Source organism: Sparus aurata, chromosome 5 (genome assembly GCF_900880675.1).
Source record: "Sparus aurata chromosome 5, fSpaAur1.1, whole genome shotgun sequence".
NCBI classification, from domain to species: domain Eukaryota; kingdom Metazoa; phylum Chordata; class Actinopteri; order Spariformes; family Sparidae; genus Sparus; species Sparus aurata.
In genome coordinates, this window is record NC_044191.1 from 33,140,904 (window position 1) to 33,165,951 (window position 25,048).

The 25,048-nt window shown below is 45.7% G+C and overlaps 1 protein-coding gene across 5 annotated transcripts; it reads left to right on the top strand.

Moving 5' to 3' along the window:
- The first annotated feature begins 237 nt into the window (after nt 1–237).
- bicdl1 (BICD family like cargo adaptor 1) lies at nt 238–23,601 on the top strand. Of its 5 annotated transcripts, none has more exons than XM_030415681.1 (12): nt 240–1,209; nt 3,114–3,329; nt 12,024–12,140; nt 13,844–13,855; nt 15,026–15,172; nt 16,557–16,736; nt 16,835–17,053; nt 17,969–18,112; nt 18,700–18,830; nt 19,204–19,324; nt 20,134–20,196; nt 21,898–23,601. In XM_030415681.1, the coding sequence occupies exons 1-12, from the start codon at nt 817–819 to the stop codon at nt 22,072–22,074; spliced, it is 1,920 nt and encodes a 639-aa protein (XP_030271541.1). In that variant the 5' UTR covers nt 240–816; the 3' UTR covers nt 22,075–23,601. The 5 variants fall into 5 exon arrangements, 4 of the variants coding, with proteins under 4 accessions (XP_030271542.1, XP_030271541.1, XP_030271545.1 ...); XR_003983965.1 differs by having other exon boundaries at nt 242–1,209; nt 20,083–20,196; nt 21,898–21,965; XM_030415682.1 differs by lacking the exon at nt 13,844–13,855 and having other exon boundaries at nt 238–1,209.
- Nucleotides 23,602–25,048: the final 1,447 nt, after the last annotated feature.

Genomic DNA, 25,048 nt, shown 5'->3' on the forward strand with positions numbered 1-25,048 from the left:
TTATAGGACTACAAAATAAACCACTGTTATTTACTATCAAAGTAATATGTCATACATGAAAAACAAAATTCATCATCATATTTTAGGTTTAAGGGTAAGTTTATGTAAAATGTAAATTTATGTGTTTTTTCGAACATCACAGTTTTTTTCTTGCTTCACCAACGGCTGCTGCGTCACTGGAGGTCCCAGCCTGCTTCCTCTCTTCACGTGCTCTTTTGCTGGATGTCACAGATGTGTGTGTGTGAGGCACCAAAATATGGCGCTATCATTTTCAGCCAATGGGCTGGCCGTTTGTAACAGGTCGCAGCTGGCGTCACTACCGTGGCGGGAGCGCGCGTCGAAGACGGCAAAGAGGTTGAGAAGGCATCGGGACCGCGCTCATCTGTTTGGCTCGGCGGATGCCTCCGGTGTAACAGGCCGATCATTATGGGGGACCGAGGACCCCGGGACGGGATGGACCATGACCGAGCGACCGCTGCGGAGAGCTCCACGAGGCGGTTTATTCCGGGATAAGAATATTTAGTGTGTCCGATCACAGAGAGCCGGGGAGCGAGCTGCAGAGGAGGCGGCGCTCGCCGGGATTCAATCAGAGCCAGAGTTGCGGCTGGTGGGTTAACGAGGAGAAGAGGACGTGAGCGAACTCGGAAGACAGCAGTTTACAATCTAACCGGATCCGGCTCGGAATTGCGGGGAGTGATGGATGAATTGTCGATTACAAGCCGGTCCGGTCAGCCCAACCCTGTCGGAGCAGGGTGGGTTCATCCGGAGTGAAATCACTCGGCTCTCATCTGTTGGCTTCTCCTCCGCCGGGCGGCGATGTCCGCTTTCTGCCTCGACCTGCAGACGTCTGCCGTGGGTTCAGCACCACTGGAGCTGGACAGCGACTGCATGGAGCCCCGGACCAGCCCTGCCGCTCAGGAGCCCGGCGGCGTGCAGGGTCACCCGCTGCGGCACACCGGCTCCGGAGGCCTCGGCATGGCCTTGGAGGAGGAACTGGCCATGCTTACCGGGGACCGGGGCGACGAGGACCAGCTGTCGGACCTAGAGACGCCTGCGGTGGGGCACAACGCAGACTTGCTGTCGCTCTTCCGTCAAAAGGAGAAAGACTTGGTTTTAGCTGCTAAACTCGGCAAAGCGCTGCTGGAGAGAAACCAAGACTTGACCAAGCAATATGAGAAAATGCACAAAGATCTCAACGAGAAATTAGAGGTAAAGTAAGAGCGGAAAATATGATTCACTCAAGTTTTAAGCCTCCCTCTGGTTTCATCCAGAAAAACGCCTGAATACCAGAGAGAAGTCTGGGCCTTCAGGATGTAAACAAACTGAGGAGGAGGATCATAACAAGTGCTGCCTGTAGAGCTCCACATCCAGGCTGCTGCTGCTGCTTCACACAGAGCCCCCCTTTTTTAAAGAAGCACTGTGTAGTTTTGGATGAGAAGTTCAATTTAAATTCAAACATAGACATATTCATCCCTTCCGTAACTGAATAAACAGGCTGTTCTTGAATGGTGGCAGGGTCCGCCACGTGTAAACAAAGTAAAACATGAAATTAAATTGTGTTCTTTAAGGTTTCAGTCATGAACACAAAGAGCGTTTGTTTATTTAGTTTGTTTTTATGAAGATCTCTCTCTTCTGAACAAATGTCTACCTCATAACTACGGAGTGCACCTTTAATTTTTACATAATTGCACCAAATATGTCCTATGATAGGAACTATTAAAGGTGCACTATGTAGTCTTGGTGAAGACATTTTAATCAGAAGCGACAGATCTTTATTACTAAATCAACCAACTCATGATCGAACAAACTGACCTTAAAGAAAAACACAATTTTATACAGTTTCACTTTGTTTACATGTGGCGGACCCCGCCACCTTTCTAGCTTCAAACAGTGCTCTGGCACCTTTACTTTCCTCTGAGAGCAGCTTGTTTATTCAGTTATGGAACAAAATGAATATTTCAGGGTTTGTATTAGTACCTCATTAATATTGTAAGTATGAACATTCTCCAAAACGACACAGTGCGCCTTTAACATCAGGTGTTTTTAAAACTTGCTGGTCATTCTGATGTAAAGATAAAAGTCAACTTCACTTGTGTGTGTCGTTCACGGTGACTAACAGCCAGGCGTAAAGAGAAGCGTTGTATATTTCACACATGATGTTTACAGTGAATGCTGCACAGCTGAGCTTTTGTGCGTGCTGTTTTTCAAAATCCTTCACACAAGCCAACACGTGGCCGGAGACGGAACACAAAGACTAATCCTGCGGCCGACTACTGTATCTACTGTACATCTGTTCGGCCCTTTGATCCACATTCATGCTCATGTTGCAGCTCAGAGGAATAAGCTGCCTCTTAATATCATTCCCCGTCTTATCCCTGATGTTGTTACAGCTCCTGTTCTACCAGCGTTTTTTTGTGATCTTGTTCTGATTCTCTTTGATCCCTCCTTTTGTTTGGGGGGCATTTGCACAGAGATGAAAATAGTGGGCACAGCTGCTTCCACCTTGGATTTAACCACACCAACCCCCCCCCATCCAAACCCTGGCAGCCGCCGGTGCTGCAGTGCATCTGTCCGCTGTCCGTTGCCACCCAGAGAATATAAAGAAGCTTCTTGTTAGCTGAACTGTCGCTCCAGGTGCTGCTGAAACAAGACAGCCTCAGTTCGAAATCTCTAGATTACATGTCTGAATTTGGGCCTGTCATGGAGGCTGGTTCTGCCCTTCTCATGTCTTGTTTTGTGGAAAGACTTCTGTTTCAGGTCTACAGCTCGATAGTCAAACTTTCTTTATCCTTAATGTTGTGTTTTATGTTATTGGCACCGGAATTTAAATCCTGAATTCTGCATAGGAGGTAAAAAAAAGTCAAGAAAGGCAATTTGAGCCCTTGAATAAAAGCTTAATTGTGCCTTTATTGTTGTACAGTAAGGTTTATTGAGAGGATCGAGTTGCCATCCTTTTCTGTCTTCAACGCAGTGAAAGACTGAGCACAACTTTTTCTGTGAGGTCTCAGACTTTGTCCCACCCTCAATGATCTCACTGCTACTGAAAGCCAACACAGTAAATCAGTTCCAAGCGAAATGAAAGTTTGACCCTCTCTCCCCTCATTCACATGCAGCACTTGGAGCAGGAGAAGCACGAGTTGCGACGACGTCTGGAGAGTCGAGAGGGGGAATGGGAGGGCCGCGTGTCCGAGCTGGAGACCGACGTCCAGCAGCTGCAGGGCGAGCTGGAGCGCCACCAGGTCCAGCTGAGAGAGGCCGACAGAGACAAGACCAAGGCCATCAGCGAGCTCTCCGAACAGAACCATAGACTGCTGGAGCAACTCAGTAGGGTGAGGAACAGTGTCCTAGTGTGTGTGTGTGTGTGTGTGTGTGTGTGTGTGTGTGTGTGTGTGCGCTTCAGATATACTGCTTCAGGCAGCCTGGGCCAGTGTGCATGGAAGATTTAATTAGTCTGAGCTTTGAGTCACTGTGTCACATGGTCTTAATGCTGCTTTAAACACCCTTCCACCCAGTGTGTGTGTGTGTGTGTGTGTGTGTGTGTGTGTGTGTGTGTGTGTGTGTGTGTGTTTCTCCCTGGCCTGGCCCCGGGGCCACTCAGTCCAGTTCTAGTCTGCCTGGCTGACATGACATAAGATGCTCAGCCAGGTGAGGACTCATCATCCCTCAGGAGGGGATTTGCCTCCATCCGGTCGGTTCCCCCCCCAAACATCTCCACCTGAATTATGCCAACTCATCAATATAAAAGTGGAGCTTCTGGGTCTTATGCTGAATAATTTAGAATGATTGGACTGCACACTTATGCAATAGCACTCTGCATATTGACAGGTAGTTTGAGTGCAGTTATTAAACAGGCAGAGCAGAAAAGATCCAGTTCAGACGGACTGAATGATGGACAGGCCAACATATATTAACATCGATCAGCCAGAACATGAACACCACTTAATCTGATGGGAACCCTTTGACTCTGGTGTTCATGTGGACGCCACTCAACACAAACCACCCATCCAAACACTGTTGCAAACCAAGTACACCGCATGATGGCCGTGTCCCACCCCAGCAGGACAGTGTGCCCGCAGAGCTCAGGGCGGTGACCCGGCCACCAAAGTGTCCAGCTCCCAATACAGTCTTGGCACCCGTGGGACATCCCTCAACAAAAATCTGATCCTTGTAGGTCCCACCTCGCAGCCTACAGGACTCAAAGCATCTGCAACCAGTGCACTGGTGCCAGGAACGTCAGGACAGCCCCAGGGGTCAGTGCCTTGACGGGTCGGAGCCCCTACTGGGCCTCCATGGGTCAGACTCGTTCAGGGGCGTCTCATGAATGCTCGATTGGATTGGGATCTGGGAGTTTGGAGGCCATGTTGACACCTTGAACTCTTTGTCATGTTCCTCAGTCCACTTCTAAAGCCTGGTTTATGCTTCTGCGTCGCGTCGACGGCGTAGCTACGTCGTCGACCCTACGCCGTCATTGAGCATTCGTAGTTCTGCGTCGAGGGAACGCGTTGTTCCGCCAAGCGGCTAGGGGGATGTGGCTGTGTCTTTGTTTGGTTTCGGGGGGTTCATATCGGATTCCTTGGTTTTCTTCCAGTCAGACAGTAAACAATGGCAACTGAGATGGCGCGGGTGTTTTTGGAGATGGAGCTTGTGGATATTGAACAACAAATGCGGGGGCGGTGTTGTTATACTGTTGACCGGAAAAGCAACTGCCGGAAATGACGTTCTGAGCGGACCAATCACAGTCCTTGCCGTTCGCGTCTCGACGCGTCGACGTGACGCGTAGTCAGGATTTTTTGGAGGTGCACGTCAGGCTACGGCGTAGGGTCCGCGTAGGGGTCTGCGTTGATGACGTAGCTACGCCGTCGCCGCGACGCAGAAGCATAAATCAGGCTTAACTGGGAGCACTGCCGTCAGGGAGGTCACTTAGTCTGAAACGGTGTTTGGGTGGTTGGTGCATGTCGAGTAGCATCCACATGAATACCAGTAAACAACATTTCTGAAGACTGATCAATGTATATGTGTGGATATATACAGTATATATACACACAGCAGCACTCAGGTTTGTCCTGAGGCCTTGATGTCCTTGATGATGTAATTTACTGCAGGCACATCAAAAGATAGTGAGATTGGCAGTAGATGCAGATTGATGGAGCTGAGATTGCTAGCGTTTGTAGCCACGGCTGATTAAGTCCTGATAAGCAGCTCAGTACAACACCTCAATCTGCTCCATCTACACCGAAACAAAGACACTTTGTCCATACAGAGTGGACCCCGAGGTGAAGCACCGCCTCAGCGCCTCCGCAATGAACTTTATCTTTGGGAAACTTGCTAATGAGACAACGTAAGACAGGTGTTTTACTCTTTTGTGCTCTTTTCCACTATAATTGCCGCGGTCGAAGATTTTGCACCCTTTCATCCGTCTTCTGCTTCCCTAACTATTTATACTATTTGCAACTTTTATCTGCTCGTTCATTCTCTAACAAAAAACTCTTGATACATTATGACATTTATTAAACTTTCCGGACTCCTTCAGCTGCTTCTCCATAGAAATTCAAACCAACAATGCAGTTTAACTCCCGACCTAAAGTTCACTCTGCATCCTTCAACCTCACCCCACTTTCCAAACTGATGATACTTTTCAACTTCCAGCTTTCACACCACAGTTTCTCCTTCAGAAATTCCCCGCTCTAGTTGGTGTAATTATGGGATTGGTCTTGATTACACCCTTGGTGTATTGGTAAATTGATGTCCCTTCCATGGGCGCATGGTTTGTCACTACATATTATGTTTTGGTTCCCAAAATGTGTGGCTGTTAAAGGGATACGTCACAGCGATGGTCTTGCTTTTTCAGGAGCAGATCTGCATCGTGCTCCTGGAGTCAGAGGGATATACGGTATAAACAGCTGTAATGAGCTGTTGTTGTCAGCTGGCAGTGGGTACCAGGAGGAAGTTACATCTCAGGATGCCCCAAAGCAGTGAAAACAGAGGTTGACAAGCCTGCACAGGTCCTTTGATAACCCCGTCAGCACTGCCGTCTATAGCAACACTCACGCTTGGGCGTGTTGTTTCCCTTCCTGAGAGAAGATATGATCTGCTGCCAGGCGCACGCTTCTCAGGGAGGAGTCGCTCTGTGCGGTTTGTTTTAACCCCCGAGCTAGCCGCTGTGCAGAGCGGCTCTCCTCCTCATCTTGATCAGATTAAATCAGCCTCCCGGCCCCATCTTGCCCCAGCATCATCATCACATTTCAATCAGGGACTGTGCTGGACTGGTCAGTCGTTATAGATCTAAGCAGGAGCATGCTCTTAGCATAATTAAACTGCATTTAATTTAACTGAAAACCTGGGTGTGGGAAATCTATAAAGATATTTCCAGAAAGTGGTCTGTATTGTGTTTTGGGGTGGGAGCATATCTTGTGGGTTTTTTGTGACTCAGTGAAATTTATGAGACCTAATTGACTGCATCGATCCAGATCCCATGATTCAGAGGATTGGGCAGACTGAGGGAGACCTGCTGGGTAATAGAATAAATGAGGTCAGCCACAGTGCTCGCTTTCGCTCTCATTTCATCCCCTCGTTCTCTCTATTTGTCTTGCTGTCTTCTCTTTCTCTCCGTCTCTGTCTTTGCTCATTAATAGGCAATAGGCTGTGACTAAGTACTGTTAACTGTTTACAGCTCTGAGTGAATAGAGCCGGTGTAAAACTGCCCCGAGGAAAACTCTGCGGTAGCGAATCCACTGGAGGCCGGTTATTTTCATCTACGCTCCTTCGAACGGGACGGTGTTGTTAGGATCTACATCGGTCCGTCTGTGGCGTCCTGTTGGACCCGTCCAAAACTGTGGACCAGCACATGTTCCTGTTAGTGTAGCGAATTTGTGTGCAGAGAAACAAACACATCCATCGCCTGCCGTTGCTCCGCCCCCGACGAGCAATAACTCATTCGTCAGTTAACAAACTCAAGTTTAAATTATAGGGATTATTATTTTCCTGATGAAGTACCTCCTTTTCTTTCGCATTGAATTATTTACGAGTTAATTTCAGATTTTTGTTTTGGTTTATTAATTCATTTCCAAACCGATTTCATTTCAAGTAATTTTTTTTGCTCTCCATGCATCACCGGCTTTTCAAAAAGGGGCGATTTGTAAACTAAACCTTGTAGCCACAGATGAGACTTTAATAAACGCAGTGTGTTTCCCTCCTAACAACTCAGGAATCACTTCTTAACCGTGGCTTCCATTGGCTGCGGCGGGGTGACCTTGAGGGGGGCAGGGCACTTCATGGGAAGCGATGTTAAGTCTTAGGGTGAGGTACTGCGCTGAGGGGATTAGGCTGTAATCTGTGCTAATAGCCTTGCCATATGCAACCAGGCAGGAACCAAAACAACTCCGCTCCATACTCTACTTAATTAATAACAGCAGGTGACGTAGATGTTTGAGTTAATAAGATGTTAGAATTGAGCCCCCTGGCTCTGTCGTCTTGTCTTTGGCTGACACGATTACCCCCCGTGGTTTTTCCTCTTTGGCTGTGGCTGTGAGAGAGTTTTCCAACACTGAGTTATAAAACTACGCTTTATATTCAATATACTCTGGAAAGATGTACCCCCCGTTAATCCAGGAGTAGAGCCTAGGGGGGGGGAGTGTGTGCAGGTCTGTGTGGCCCCTGAGTGTGAGAACAGCCAATCACGTCAGACCTAATCTGATCAGAGTGAACCAGCAGGAAGGGGACCTTTCTCTAATTACATTACCACACATGCTCAGAAGCCTGTGGATGCACTGACTCAGGCGTAAGTGTCTGCAGGTTTTATGGCCGCAGTCAATTCCACTTCTTCTAAAACCTTGAGCATTCACTGAACGTTGACAGCCGCCTCCGGTGACTCATCAAAGTGTATTTACGGTTATTTAGTCGTTCTTTTTTGGCATGTCATTTACAGCGGTCTAGCAGGTGTAACGTAAGCGTCTTTAAAGTGACATGTGGCGCGATGTTGTCGTCTGTATCCACATCACACACTTCACAGGATTCAGTTTTGCATCCTTCCTGTTGTGCACGGTCCCCGGGCATCAGTCCAAGCCATCCGCTTCCATCACGTTCAGTCACTGGAGCACAAAGCGTCTGCCTCCCGTCAGCCTAAGGTGGCTGCTCGCTCTCAGGATCAGCTCGGTGACCGGCACACGCTTGTCACTCGGGAGTATTTTTGTTACGCAACCGTTTGGAAACGCGGGGTTGCCCATCCTCCATAGGTCTAGACGAGGCAGCGCTCTGTGAAAGTGACTAAGGAATATACCAGAAGCACTGAGACCACAAGACGCCGCTCCACCAATCCTGCTTCTCCCCCCCCCCCCCTCGGTTGCTATGCCAACCGGGGTGACATGCAAATTGAAAACTCCGTGTGGTGTTACCATGGGAATGCGCTCTACAGAATGACACAAGGATGCAAGATAGCTTTGATGCTGCGCCACCGAAGACCTTTGATGCACCTGCAGTCGGTATCTGCCAGGTCACGTTTCACAGCCGCAGACCGCCTGCGACTCAGTCGACTTCATCTTCTTTTCAAGTCTGGACCCTCGCTCGCGTAAAAGTCAGAGTAATCGGGCTGTAACGGGAACACGTCTTCTCCGCCGAGCCCTACTTTGCGTGCCCTGGATTTTGCCTCGGCAGTTCCGATTCGCCCCTGTTTGTCCTGTCCGGCTGATGTTGCCTGATCTGGGATCTGAGGAATTTATGCGCAGATTAAGTGAGTCTCTGCAAATCAGGCAGTCTGCGGTCATCTCTCTCTCTGTGCTTTTTTTTTCCCCCCACACGATCTAAATCTGTCAGCGCAGTGGGTCAGTGGGTCAGATGTCACGTTAACCACTGTGACCTGTTGCTGCACCGGCCTCCACATCTGTTTCCCTCGCAGATAACAGAGACAGGATCCGGTCACACATCTGGCCTGGAAACCAAATACGCCCAGAGACATTATCTCATAGTGACACAATAAAGTGACATAAGACCTTCAGACTTAAGAGAAGCTGTAGTTACAAATACATCTTTAATTTGTGACGTTTTCAGTTGTGAAATAAAGGCGTTAGTTGCACAATGCAGCATCAGAAAGAAGTTGTTATAGGGCGCTCAGATTTTGAGTATATACTTTCTAAAGACCATTTTTAAACATTTAGACAGTTGAATAATATGCGTAGTCTCTTTTGTCATGTGAAGAATCCACTTTTCCTCAGTTTCTGTCACAGAAAACTTCCTTTAACCTCACATTCATTTCCTGAATATCAAGTCTGACCATCATTGATTATTAGAAATCAAGGAGACTGGAAATATTCATTTGCAGTAAAATTACACCACTTTGATGTTCTTAAGTACAATTTTGAGGTTGTTTACCTGATGTTCTGCTACTTCTTCTCCTCTACTTTGAATTGAAACATTTAGTTACTCATTACTTTGCAGATTCATATTATTTTCAGTGTACAGAACAAAACAATACTTTGTCACTGTTTCTTCGAAATCTTGACACCAAGATTTGAAATCTTTACTGCAGATGAATATCAGTCCCAAATATCGTTTTTTAAATCTCCTTGCTTTCTTTTAATCAGTATCGGTCCCGAGCCAGGATGCCATATCGGTCGATCCTTCATCTATATTGCTTAGTTGTCACTCATGCTCATCAGTTTGTCTTCCATCCACTCAGTGTGAAGCGTTATCCTTAGGTTTTTTGAATTCACTTTACCTACACTCTTTGAATTGTTCGGATGTTATAAACTCAGTATGCCCTGATTTAATCCAGGTTTAATCAATATACAGGGTATAGGTTTTATTTTTTCAGTGTTGCGCAAATAATTTAACTATCTTTGCACTGCACGGTGTGTGATTAATCATTTTATTGTAATTTCATCAAACTTTGCAGATGTTGTTGTATGTTGAGACATTGTGATCTTTCTGGCCTTGATCACAGCAGAGCACTCTCAGCGCCTCCACACAAAGTGCTGCATTATTACTTACAGCTCAGAGCTGAGGCAGAGCCGTCCTGGCAGCTCGTCCTTTCCAGAGACTCCCAGCAGGATGAAGACTACACAGACTACGACCGGTGTTGGCTGAGGACAGGAGTGAACCGAAGCGAGCTGATGCGTCCTCGCGACCAGCTGTTGAGCGTCCTCACGTCTCCCTGCCGGCTCCTGGGGAAGCTGCAGCAGTGTGTAGTGCCACCTAGAGGCTGAGCTGCACACTGAGTCAACTCCTCTCAGTTCCAGTCCCAGTGATAAAAAGAAAAAAAAAACAGAACAATATTATGATAAATGATGATTTTAGAGTCAGCTGGTGTTGATTCCTTTACAGCTTGCCTCAGTGATGATCATGTAACTTGTGTGACAGTTGAACAGGTGCTCCCCGTTCTCACAGCGTCTTTGACATGTTTACTTTATGCTCAGTCGTCTCACCGAGCTGTAAAGAGTGAGTGTTTTTTTAGGATTTTGTCTGTTGCCATGGCAGTGATGATAACGCAGCTTCCTGAGTGCAGCTCTATGCTAATGAATTCCCCCGCCAGCCCCTGTATGGCCCGACTCTACCTGTCCAATGAGCTCAACTGATGCGCCGAGCCCGACACAAGGCTCGATTGTACAAACACTGAGAAGAGGACTGTTTGAGGCTTTTTAAAAAAAAGGGCCGTGACATTCGGGTGAAATTGGCTTTCAAACGCACCGCTGACAGGAACTGGCAGCGGGGAGTAACACTCTGTCAGTGACGATCTGAACGTAGTGAACATCATGAGTCACCTCAGCGTCTGTCTAAAGGAGCACAGACAAAAGAGCCGACGTATAATCCGTCTAATTTAACTGAGCAGTTAATGTAAACACTTCAACAGTGTGTTGAAGTGTCAACGCTACTGTAAGCAAGAATTAAAGGAGAACTCCGCCTGTTTTACACGTCAAAGTCTGTCTACAGGAGTCGGAGGAGTGTGAAGAAAAGCTGTTGCTTTTGAGTATATATTTTAGTATTTTGTGTCTCCAGATGGAGCCGTGTGGCATCTCGTACACTGTCCTCAAGTTTTCTCACTTGAATCAGTGTCAGTTGGGTCTTTTTCAGGGCCGGTACAGATTTTTAGAACTCACGAAAAACTGAAAACTGATGTTTGAGACTGACGTTCATTTGCAGTAAAAAAAATTAAACTCCGGTGTTGAATAAAAGTTGAATTTCCTCAAGTATTTTTCTTAAGTGCAATTTTGAGATACTTTACTTGAGTATTTCCATTTTCTGCTGAAGATTAGAAATCTGAAGCAGTCGAGTCCCCTCGAGATCATTTGGAATCATTTTTGATGAAAGAAAGAAATTCAACATTTTAATATTTACGATATTAATGAACTCATAGATGGATTCATATCGGTCTTTTCCTCAAGTGAATAAACAAGCTGTTCTCAGAGGAAAACAAAGTCCCAGAACACTGGTTGAAGCTCGAAAGGTGGCAGGGTCCGCCACATATAAACAAAGTAAAACAGTTTGTTTGCTCCGTTTATTCAGTCGTGAAAACAAGGATAGTTTGATTATTTTGTTTCTTTAAGCAGAAAAAAAAAGAGATCTTTCTCTTCTCCCTAACATTTCTTTCCCAATACTACAGAGTGCACCTTTAAATTGTCAGTGTTGTGGCTCATTATAAAGAGTGTGATGGCTGTAGAATAACGACACCATCAGCGTTTAGACCGGTTCCCGTTGTGTTTGCCACCGCCCATAAAGTCTACCCTGGATAAATGGAGGCTGACTTGCGATCCGGTCTGTTCTGCCTGCTCTCACTTTTCTATTACAGAATAAACGTTTTGTGCTGTGTTGTTGATAGCTGCTACTCTGAGAAAAATGTAAAAGCAATTCCACTTTTCTTTCGCAACAGTGGCACCAACAATAACACCGGTTAGAGAAACTAGAAGGGGAAATGTCTTTTTTTCCCACTGTAACAGTCTGATGATGTTTCAGAGCTGTCTGAAGTACGAGCAGACACATGTGAGACAATTGTGGACTTAATATTTCTGTCTGTCTGTGTGTGTGCGTCCATCCAGGCTGCAGAGGTGGAGAGGCAGCTGTCCACTCAGGTCCATTCATTACGGGACGATTTCAGGGAGAAGAGCATGTCCACAAGCCAGCACATGACACGACTAGAGACTCTACAGGCTGAGGTGAGCCGCCGTCGCTGCCGTTTCTCCTTCACACATCACTTTATACTCAGTGCAGATGATTGAATTGGACTTTCTTGAGTGCGCCCATCAAAAAACGACACACACACACACACACGCACAAAAAAAAGAAATGGAACAGAGACAGAAAAGTGCAGCTGTTTGCAGGCATTGGTATCCAGCTTGAAGCCGGAGTGCCTGAGATGACAGCAGCTCCCGAGGGAAGTAAAGCGAGACTGTGCGACTTCTGAGAGAATAAACGACAACAAACGAACAGTTCAGTATCAACAGATCGGCTGTAATAAAACGCATTCCTGTTCATTTAAATTCACCGAGGAGTTTCCCTGCTACAGTCTCGGCGGCTAATGTGAGCTAACACTAGTAAACAAAGTAAAATTCAATGTCCCGTCATCAAGCACCTACCGCTCCAGTGTGTTTCCACAGGCACGGCCCTGCTCCTGTGGCAGGAGGGGGGCTGATTCTGTTTTCACGACAGCGGGGAGCTTGTCGTTAAATCGTAGCCCTGTCGAGTAGCATTCAGCGCAATCAGCGTGCTGACAGGAGAAGCCTCTGTCTCTATGTGTACCTCTGCAGAACATGTGCGATTGTTGGTAGATGAGAGAGGTGAGCGAGGGGAGATTGTTCACCAATGAATCGATCAATTATGTTGTTGTAAAGAAAGTTAAAAATAAGGGCTGTCAAACGATTTTTTTTAATCGCGATTAATCGCATTTTGTCCATACTTAACTCACGATTTATCGCAAATTAATCGCAATTGTTTTTTTCTGTTCTAAATGTACCTTAATGTATTTTGTTCATGTTCTTAATACTTTTAACAACGTAAGAAAGGGCAAATATGCTCGCTTTATGAAAATGTTTATTCCACGCTTCAAATCATGCAGGAAAATAAAAGGCTCAAAAAATATCCCCTCACAATAAATGGGATCAAAACATGGTGATGTGTGCTTTTGGCGAGGGGGGGCGGTGGGCTCTCTGCATCTGCCGTGTGTTTGGCTTGCAAATGATATCTGAGACTCGACGTACTTCAGTGGTAACTCATTTCATGTCGACAGTACGCGCAGATAACTTTTGTCCTATGGACCGAACCATCTGGCAGTGTTTCGAAAGTGAATTTGCCGTTCATAAGTCCTTTCTCCATTTACTTTCACTTTCGCTTTTCAGTCCACCGTGTTTTTCCCGAACGCCAACCCTGCTTCTTCTTCTTCTGATTCTCTTTCTTATTCTTCTGCCGCCCTCTGGATCAAGACTACAGGTGCCATCGACGGCCGTAAATCAAACAATGCGCGTTTCTTTTTCTTTTTTAATACCAAACGCTAATCGCGCGTTAAAAAAATTAACGGCGTTAAGAGGATGTTGCGTTAACGAATTATTAACACGTTAACTTTGACAGCCCTATTAAAAATGCATAAATGTCGCCGAATATTGTTGAGCATTCGGGCGTTAAGTCTATGTGTGGGAAACACTGCACTTGTGCTCAGAAAGTTACGCAGTCTCGTCTTTAAACGAAGTGTCCTGTTCTTCGGAGGAGAACGGTGTTCACCTACACTGCTGATAACATTTCTTGGAAGTGTCTACTCCTCCAGAGCAGCTGTGAAGTTTATCTCAAATATTTTCCTCTCTTTATCTTTATCTCTCTCCTCCCCCCCTCTCTTCCCTCAACCCTCCTTCACTCTTGGTCGGAGCAGCAAGGGCTAGAAGTGAGTGTGGTTACCGAACGGTGTCCGTCAGCCCGACTGCATGCTGCATGTAACGCCTCGTAAAGTAATAGAAACAAGGATTGCACCATTATCTCTCCCCCTGTGTCCAATTAAATGAGTGGACGACGGGGCAGAGCAACATTTTATTGTTATTGCAAATTATTGAATCTCCCGCTGGATGAAATATCGACTCTTTCAACCTTTCGATGCTGTTCACGTGTTACATTTAATGTCAAATCCCTGTTTGACGTGTCGTTAAAGGCAATCCCTGTTTCCTCACATCATGCATGAATAACATCCTCTGTTGTCGCGGCCTGAGATGTGTTGTGATGTCAGTCGTGTCATGTATGATACCGGCCGGATGTGTCATGATGAACAAGAGTTTCTGTTAGAGCACAACAACAGTTCAGATTTCCCCGTAGCTCCTCTTCAAAGCGGCGCAGAAAACACCCAGACTGCAGAGCCTCGCGCTATAATTGGAAGAAAAGGCTACCGCTCTATATTTAGCTGAGATGCTGCAATGTCTGGGTGCTCCCACTTTTCTAATGCGTTTTCCTCTATATGACATGTGCCGATGACTAATGCTTTCAAGCCCCCTATACGTACGAAAGGGAGAGAGACTAGCAGCCCCCGAAAATATCCCAAACCTGGCACTGTGGACGCTCATGACGCTGAACACAACTGATCCACATGTAAGCTCCTGCGCTGTGAAGTAGGTTACCAGATGTAGGTCAAAAGCAGGAGGGATAAAAATGAACAAAAGCTGATGTTTGTTTAATGGGGAAAGCTGCTCAGGCGGATACAAGCCAGAACAACTCACGGGGAGTCTGTGGTGCTGCTGCAATGCTAAACTTTCAGTAGAAAAAGGCTGGTACAGATGCATGGTAAACTGATACCAAGCTTTTGTGGAGACGGTAACATTTCACCAGGACATTCCTGAAGACGAGGGTGGCAACTAACGCCTACGCCCGTGCTAGGCAACACACATTCTTAAGGCCAGTGGGAGTACTTTTTAATCTTGTGTAAGAGCCCGGCTCGCCTCAGACTAAGACAAACAACAACATTTAGGATCAGGAACCATAGCCGCCCCATCTGTCCGCCGGTCGACCAGGAATTCTGAACCATTCTCAGTCTCTCCAGTTAATGCCTGTTTCCCATGGCGTACGTTAGATTAAGATGCTGTCGGAGAGGAAGATGGAGCTAGAGCGGCGGGTGCACGCCATGCTGGAGGAGAACGAGCTGCTGCAGAACACAGTGGACGACCTCAGAGAGAGGACGCTGGTGTTGGAGAGGCAGAGTCACGAGAAGGACCTACAGGTACATTACATCTTTAGATCTCAGGTCTTTGATGGATAACTACGGAAGAGGATTAGGGCCACATGCGAATTTTTTCTTTTAGTTCTGACTTTAATCTCAGAATTCTGACTTTAATCTCAGAATTCTGAGATTAATGTCAGAATTCTGACTTTAAAGTCTCTCTGAGTCAGAATTCTGACATTAATCTCAGAATTCTGATTTTAAAGTCAGAATTCTGAGATTAATGTCAGAATTCTGACTTTAAAGTCTCTCTGAGTCAGAATTCTGAGATTAATGTCAGAATTCTGAGAGAATTCTGAGATTAATCTCAGAATTCTGACTTTTTTCTCAGAACTCTGAGATTAAAGTCAGAATTCTAAGAAAAAAGTCTGAATTCTGAGATTAAAGTCAGAAGTCTGCACATGTAAAAATTGTTTGAGTTCTGACTTAAATCTCAGAATTCTGACTTTTTTCTCAGAATTCTGAGAAAAAAGTCAGAAGTCTGACTTTAATCTCAGAATTCTGACTTTAATCTCAGAATTCTGACTTTTTTTCTCAGAATTCTGACTTTTTTCTCAGAATTCTGACTTTAATCTCAGAATTCTGACTTTAATCTCAGAACTAATAAAAAAAAAATTCACATGTGGCCCTAATCTTCTTCCGTAGATAGCAAACCTCTGTCAGTAGCTATTCTTTCTTTGGTAACTTTGTGTATTCTTGCTTCAATCCTTCCTTTAAATATGCGACTCAGCCATCAGAACTTTGCAGGAACTCCATGTATACTTTGCACTGTTGGGTCCCAAGTTTTGCCTCCTTCTGGTTGTGTCCAGTTACGGCAGAGCCAGCAGAATTCTGACTTTTTTCTTAGAATTCTGACTTTAAAGTCAGAATTCTGAGATTAATGTCAGAATTCTGACTTTTTTCTCAGAGTTCTGAGAAAAAAGTCAGAATTCTGACTTTTTTCTCAGAATTCTAAGATTAAAGTCAGAATTCTAAGAAAAAAGTCAGAATTCTGAGATTAAAGTCAGAATTCTGAGAATAAAGTCAGAAGTCTGCACATGTAAAAATTATTTGAGTTCTGACTTTAATCTCAGAATTCTGACTTTTTTCTCAGAATTCTGACTTTTTTCTCAGAATTCTGACTTTAATCTCAGAATTCTGACTTTAATCTCAGAATTCTGACTTTTTTCTCAGAACTATTAAAAAAAAAATTCACATGTGGCCCTAATCTTCTTCCGTCGATAGCAAACCTCTGTCAGTAGCTATTCTTTCTTTGGTAACTTTGTGTATTCTTGCTTCAATCGTTCCTTTAAATATTCGACTCAGCCATCAGAACTTTGCAGGAACTCCATGTATACTTTGCACTGTTGGGTCCCAAGTTTTGCCTCCTTCTGGTTGTGTCCAGTTGCGGCAGAGCCAGCTGGAGCTCCACGAGGTCCAGATGTCCCACAGGCAGCTGAGCGCCCAGCTGGAGGAGCTGTCGGACGAGCACAGCCTCCACAGCCTCACCCCGCACCCCTCTAGCCTGCTGTGTGAGATAGAGCAGAGCATGGAGCAGGAGGAGCAGGAGCAGGAGAGAGAGCAGGTAGCGACAGGAGGATTGTGTGATCGTAAAGATGATCCCTGTCGAAAACTGTGCCGTGCTGTTTTTTAAAACCCTGCGCCCACTGCTTGTCTGTGCAGCTGCGTCTCCAGCTATGGGAGGCCTACTGCGAGGTTCGCTCGCTCTGCTCCCATCTCCGGGGAAACGACGTCACGGACTCAGCGCTGTCCACCGACTCTTCCATGGACGAGTCCTCGGAGACGTCATCAGCCAAGGATGTGCCTACCGGGAGCCTCCACACCAGCCTGCTCGAGCTGCGGAGGCTAACACAGAATCTGCTGGATGGCAACGAGTCCACGGTAAAAAAAAAAATGACACTGGCAACTATTAAAGAAAAGGAGGTAAAGTCTAATTTTAGAGCTGAAGTGATTACATAATAATTCCCCTGGTCATTTGGTATCATCATGGGAAAAAAGACACATTAATCCAGGATACCATCCTGAGCTCCCAGTCATTTATTAGCTTTAAAGTTGTCAGCTATGTTGTTTAGTTAATATTTACACCATGACAACAACAGAACAAACCCCTGTCAGTGGCTGTCAAGAATCATTACTCAGTGACAGTTTAAAGGTGCAACACGTAAGAACTTTAGTTGAATAAACAGTTAGCCACCAGCCCATCGCGTCAATGCTGTGCAGTTAAAACACCAACACTTCCCTTTTAGTCTGGACCATACGGTGGCCCTGAAGTGCAAAACACAACGGCAAATCAGAAAACACGAACGCAAATCAAAAAACACGCATGCAAATCAGAAACCATGAACACAAAACAGAAACCACGTCCGCAAATCAGAAAACACAACAACATTAACATTTGCGTTTCTGATTTGCGTTCGTGTTTTTTTGATTTGGGTTCATGTTTTCTGATTTGCCGTTGTGTTTTGCACTTCAGGGCCACCGTAGGACCGCTAGCTGCATAGCTAACTGAGCTTGAAGTTAGAAGCAGTTAGCAGTTACTCTTGCGATTGGCTGCTTTCCCTGTGAAGAACCCCTCAACTGACGCAAATGAGACCACAGACCCACATTTGATAAGATAAGAAAGATATTTCCCAGAACTGTATTAGGAATTTAATTATTTTGGACCTCTTGGCTCCTGTAAAGTGAAGTGTTGGTGCTTAAGTAGAAACAATGCTTAAACACTTAATGATACTTCCTCTGAAGGCATTTTTAGGATAACAGTCGTACAGTAAACTGTGTTGTGTTGTGTGTCGACAGGGCTCGAGGCGCAGCGATGAGGAGGCTCTGGAGGAGCAGGTGAGGAAGCTGGGAGAGGAGCTGAGGGAAGTGAGAGAGCTGTACGAGACCGAGCAGGACAAAACACGCAGCAACGACGACGAGGCGCTGCACCTGCACAACCAGGTAGCTGACTTCAGTCACACACAGCGGTGCATCTGCTCACACATGCAACTTTCAGTATTTGCACGTCGATGTGACATGAGAGACGAGATGGAGCAGGAGATCGTCACAGCGAGCCTCTGCCGCTGCTCACTGTGTGAAAAGTGTCAGACAGCCCTCATTAATTCAACTTCACGTCCAGCCTGTCTCGGCTGAGTAACGTTGCATTAAGGAGCGCTCATGTCTAAGAATAACATTCGGTTGACACACTGCTGCAGATGTAGTCCTCCACAGTTTGTGGCCGGTGTGAACTTGATGGATGGTGTTTGTAATATAAGGACATGACTTCAACCTTGTCTCCTTTCTGCCAGGACAGCTCACTCTGTCTCCTGCGGGTCTGAAATGCCATCTTACATGATTTAAACAAAATAAGCCTCACACACACACACACACACACGCACACACACACACGAGTCAGTAATTTTTCCCATCAAACTGGGTCAGCTAAACATCCATCTCAGTGTGACGCTGGCGTTAGAGACCGGATGCTGAATGTTTAATATGCGGCCAGCAACTCAAGCGTGCGTGTCCTCCTCCCCTGTGACCTGCAGATGGCGCTGCTCTCGGTGGAGATGTGCTCTCTCCGGGAGGAGAACGAGCGGATGAAGACGATGGCCGAGATCCGAGAACCCAGCGAGCAGCTCCAGAGTGCTATCAGAGACAGAGACGACGCCATAACCAAGTAGGATCACATCACATCTGCATCTAAACTTTCTTCGAGTTTTAGGGAAAAGGCCGTCTTAGCACAGCTAGGTTCTTATTTTCATTAGAACAAGCTAAATGGCTAAAAAGACAGAACAGAAAAAGTGGACTAGATACACTGGTAGGAAAAAGGAAATGAAAGGCCACATACGACACATAAGGGCAGAACTTCAAAATAAAACAGGAAATAACAGAATCACAAACTGAAACATGACAAATCTTAATTTGTGGCCTTGAGGAAAAGACAGGAAAGCTCTTTTTTCCTGTTTAAAGTACTTATGCTAAGCTAAGCTAAGCTAAATGTCCGTTAACTGGAGTCACTTGTTGACACACTGTGTCTTTGTTCCTCGCAGGAAGAAAGCGGTGGAGATGGAGCTGGCCAAGTGTAAAATCGACATCATGTCTCTGAATAGCCAGCTCCTGGACGCCATCCAGCAGAAGCTCAACCTGTCGCAGCAGCTGGAGGCTTGGCAGGTGGGTCAAAGGTCACATGTGGTCTGTTAGCGCACCCCTAATAATCATTTTTGCAGTATTTCTGAGCAGCTGAGGTCGTTAGATAAATAAAGCTGCACTGTAGATGAAGCGGGTGACATTTAATCATCCGACTTAAAGGAGCACTGTGTAGTTTTCTCTTCTTCTGTCTAAACAAACTAAATTAACAAACTCTCTTTGTTCTCATGACTGGATAAACTGAGTAAACAAACTGTGCGTAAAGGACGACAGTTTATACTGTTTTACTTTGTTTATATGTGGCGGACCCTGCCACCTTTCTGGCTTCAACCAGTGTTCTGGGACCTTTTCTTCCTCTGAGAACAGCTCATTTACTCATTTAAGGAAAAGATCAATATTTCAGAGTTTGAATTATTACCTCATTAATATTGTGAATATGAAAGTGTTCTACGTCGTGCCCCTTTAAGATGAAACAGTAAGCAGTCTGTTATATAAAGTACGTAAGGATGAAATGACACTAACTTCTGGAGCAGTTTGTCCATTTTCCCTCCCTCCACTGTAACTTGTGTTTAGTGTATTTTAATCCGTGCACGCCACACTAAAACACTCATTAACTTGTGAGGGGTGTTTGTGATGGGTGTCAGTAAGGATGCATATGTAGCCTGTGTGTGTGTGTGTGTGTGTGTGCGCGTCAGTGTCTGTGTGTGTGTGTGTGCGTTCCCTCCCTCCCCTCCCTCATCTGTAACTAGCAGCTCTTTCCTCTCTCTTCTCCCTGCCCACAGTTTGCCTCCTCAGGGCTCTTTACTGTTTGGCTCTTGTGGTTTCTGATCTAGTGGCCTTTCTCAGCCTCCGTACCACCCTTTCTCCCCTGTGGTACCCCCCCTCCTGCCTTAGAGGTGAGCCACGAGCTGCGCCATCTCGCCGTTTCAAACCCCCCCCCCCCTGTGCACTAACCCGACTACGCCCATGCTGAGCCATTCCATGCCACGGTTAGCCGATTCAGGAGAAGAAAAAAAAACGCACATCCACAGCTCCTCTTTCTCTCTGAAACCATTAACCACCACATCCAGACGCACCACCCTCTCTCTCTCTCTCTCTCTCTCCACCTGCCTCTGTCTCCTCTCTCCATACAGCCCCTAATGGAAGGTTTTCAGGAGATTGGTCCGCTGGTCGTCCGACCTGTTGAGAACACAGACACACCTCGTATGTCATAACGCTTCAGTGCAGCGTGGATCTGTATTTATACTGCTGTATGTGAGTGATATTCGGTGACACCCAAAGTAAAACGACTAACCTTTGTACTAATACAAAGTGTGTATTCGTGTACTGAGTACTAGATTTTAGTCTTCCATCATATTTGGCTCCAACTGCAGCCTGTCGGAGCCCCCTGGTGGCAACAAACCTGGCAACTTTTTCCCACCCATTGGTCTGGTTAACATTCAATCTCAGGATTAAAAAAGAAAAGGAAAGCAGAAAAAACACAACTCTGCAGCACAAAATAGTGTTTTTGTTTTCAGAGTTGTGAATCACTGAACGCTTTTACTTTTCTTTGAACCGTCAGATGACGTCATCTGCAGAGGGAACGACTCTTTGGCTCTTCGCAACACTTAGATGTCAATTTCAGTTCACCTCATATTCTAAAATCTCCTCAAAGTCACTTAATGAATGCTCCGACTGGGCAACAAAATCAAATAATCAATAACAAGATAATGTTGATGAAGGCTCTCAGTCATCCAGGTCAGGGTTATTCTTGGACTGGACTCGTGTGGGAGTGTCCTTACAGAGTCCCGAAGGTCACATGTGACTCGTTGACTCAAACAGCTTTCATGTGGGTCGTTATGATTAGGGTCAGACGTGAAGAGGACTGAGAACAGCTCTGTAGGTGGGTGATAAGTAATGTCATAGGCCACCTCTTCCGTTCAGCGGTGGTTGTTTCACTTTGACGTGGATTCTTTCACACCTCTCTCAAACCACCTGTCTTCTCCGGCCAACATGTGAACATCGCTGACCTGGAAGAGGTATCGTTCATGGAGGGGGGTTTGTTCTGCTGGTGACACAAAACAAACAAACGGCGACTCTGTCAGGACACTCCCACACAAAGTTTAACAGGCTGAAACTCCCCTACAGTTAGTTAGATCTGAAGAAGCCTCTTGGAGGTGAAACGTCTTCAAGAAACGATTTCATATCGATAAACTGCCGTGCTTTCATTTCAAAATGTCAGAAAAGTTGAGGAACCAGGTTGATTTCATCTGGAAAACATCAAGACAGTTCTTTTTACATGCAGTCCACATTTTCAGATCTTCATTGATTAATTTTGTCCTTCTTCTGCACACATTCCAAAAATAAAGGTTTTTCATTGAATAATCACACAGCAGTTAGTAGTTAATGAATGTAATTCGTGATTACTGACTATTTTGGAGAGATATTAAGTCCCAAACAAAGAGGTGAAATCTGACTGTGGTGTCTCTGTAACAGGTGACTCGATCAGCGAGTCCGATCTCCTGACATCTTCCTCTAACGTCCCACCATCTGCCCCCTCTGTGTGACACGTCTCCCCTGTCTTTTCTCTCATTTTGCCTCTCTGTCCTCGGCTTTAGGACGACATGCACAGAGTGATTGACCAGCAGCTGATGGACAAGTACCAGGACGAGTGGCGCTCGGCCCCTTCCTCCCTGTCGGGGTCGTCGAGGGCCCACGGCGGTCAGGCCTCCAGACGAGCTCAGCGCATCTCCGACCGGGACAAGAGACTTTTCTCTTTTTTCAAAAAGAGCTGAGCCCCATTGGACTGGCCCTGAGCACAGCAGACAGACAGAGACAGACGAGGCGAGGGAGATCACAGTACAGGGGTAACAACACAGCCAAAGACGGGTAGCGGCACACACTGAGGTTTGGGGGGGTCATCTTTGCACTTTATCTGTCCCATTACTCTTCTCCGCGCTGATTAATTGGTGACAATGAAAGATAGAAATATAAGAATAGGACTTCCCCAGAGGCTTTGGCTTCAGCCCTTCTTGTAGAAAGCTATCGGTCTTACAGATCATGAACAGGGTCACAAAGTTTACCTCCAAAGAGGAAGGTTTCCTTGTAGTGCCTACGACCATCTCTTCTAGCCCACTGCCAACTCTGTAGAGAGGGAACACTATGTACAAACTGTCACTGTATGCATCCCAGTTATCAGGCCAAGGAGTCTGGGGAAAGACAGGTGGATGTATGGGGACACGGCAGGAATGTGGGAGAAGATGGGGACAGTGGGACCGAGCGGTGCATCAGAATATGATGTGACATAGCGGGACGCCGCCGCTCGTCCGGGGGTGCAGAGCGGCGCCGCTGCAGCCGGCCCACATGTGATCTCTCAGGTTTATTCATTTGTTCAGGGGATGTTCACAACATGAGGCAACAGCTGGATGTATGAGGACCGCAGTGTGCTGTAAATACGACAAAACAGATGGTACAAAGAGCGCTTATTTTCTTATTAACAGACGTGCAGGTTCATCCCAGGCCCGAACTTCCAATCAAAGCTAGAAAAAGAGCTTCAAAGATATACTTATTGCACTTTCATACGGTTTGGGGATATATTAACACTGCACTAATCATTATTTTTATACAAAACAACAGATTAAATAACTATGTGTGATGTGAAAGGGATCATCTAACTCTGCAGCTCCCCTCAGCTCTATGCAGCATTTTTCTGTTTTAGCTCTTTGTGTGACCTTTACTTTCAGCACCAGGGAACGTTTTCAGCCCCCCCCAAAAAATAAGATAAACTGATCGTTTTCTACCATCTCAGCACCAAAAGGGGGACAGACAAAGTTATCAGCTAGCTGGTGAACCGACTGGGATCATTTATCAGCTAAAGAGCCAGGCACTCCCCTCGGGAGTTGGATAAAGACCAAAGCAGAAAGCGAGATGGAAGAAAAAGTAAATATTGGCCTGTGCACAGCTGTTTGCGAACACAACAATGGAAGGTGTTTACAGCTTGTTCCAAAAGCCCCCAAAACACTAATTGGTGCAGCTTTTCAAAAAATGAACGTTGAGATTCAAAGCAGCAGAAACTTGACTTGTATTTCCAAAAACAGCAGATCCTCCATTTCCCATAATGCAACCAACAGACCCTGCCTGCCTCATAAATGTCCAAATCTTTCACATCCCACAAGCTCAGTTTGTAACACAGTTAGTTGAGATATCTAGAATTGTTATGTAAACACTCAGTAGAGTGCATACCTCCACCAAGGCTTGCTAATGCAATCAAGACTAAATAAATATATAACTCTAACCAGTGGCGTGCACAGACTTTTTGAAGGGCAGGGGCGAAAAGAAGGGCACTTTAGCGTGCGTTTTGGCTCCCAAGAGGGCACTTTATCATGTTTCAACCAGCCAAGGGGGCAGTTTAGTGTATTTTGCCAACAAAAAGGGCACTTTAGTGCGCATTTTGGCTCCCAAGAGTGCACTTTAGCGCACGTTTTTCAACAATTGGGCCACGAGCCCCCCCCCTTGTGCACACCACTGACTCTAACAGTCCTGTATCACTCTAAATCAGTGTTTCTCAAATGTTTTTAGCGCGAAGACCACCAAAAAAAAAACCCAAAAAACTTCCAAACATCCCCAAAACAATCGGCCTACTTCAGCTGTATTTTATAATTAATAGCTTAATTAGATATTGAGGGGAGTTCATCAAAAACGACTCTGTAAGGACACTCCCACACAGGGTTTAAAACCCTGCAGCTCCCCTACAGTTAGTTAGAACTGAAGAAGCCTCTTGGATGACAGGAAAGAAACGGAAACACGTCCAGTTGCCTACAATACATCACGTAGAAATACTATGACCTAGATGACTGAGAACCTTCATCTCTTTAAAACGTGATATTTTACCAAAGCTATTCGGGGGACCACTATGGGGCTCTTGCAGACCGCACCTTGAGAAAGGTTGCTCTAAATTTTTAAAAACCCGTAACTGCTTCAACATAACTTAAGCTCACCAGATCTCACTTAGAGAAACAAGCCAAATAAATACACCTGATTTTTTTTAAACCGAGATCCATAAATGATTCTCTGAGAAATTAATGAAAATGTCAAAAATCTCACAACGTTAAAGGAAGCGAGATAAAAGTCCTGGATCCGCCCCTTTAACTCGATCCACGCTGAAAGTTAAAGTGCTCTAGTCTGGGCTGAGACCCATCCTCCTTCTGAGTTTCATGAAAATCTGTTTAGTAGTTTTTGTGTAATCCTGCTGACAAACCAACAAACGGACGCAGAACAGAACTCCTCCAGAGCCAGATATGACATTTGAATAACTGGTGAGAAGTCCTTTTATGACAAGTAAACTGACTCTACCCGTAATTCCCCCTTTAAAATTTGACCCTGTTTGTCCCTGAAAGAAGTGACGCATATCGTCACGGTTAAGTTTCACATATCACACTGAAGCAAAACAGAAACAAATGCACCCCTGCACCGAGTGAATGTATAGAAACCAGCACTTTTTCAGTCGGGCCCGTCTGTGGCGGACTCGACGACGCCTTCGTGTTCGTCCCCGACATCTGAATAAACCTTTGGGTGACTGAGGATGGTCTCACTGTTTGTCCGGGTGGTATCGTTTCTTTTTCCACAGCTCATGTTATATTTGATATTCAAGACATTTATCGAAACATCGCCTCCATGATGTCAATCATCTTCCTAGTCGACCAAAATTTTTCTAAATGTTTACATCAGCTTGAGATGGAGGAAGAACCACGTTAGACTGCTCATCAACTC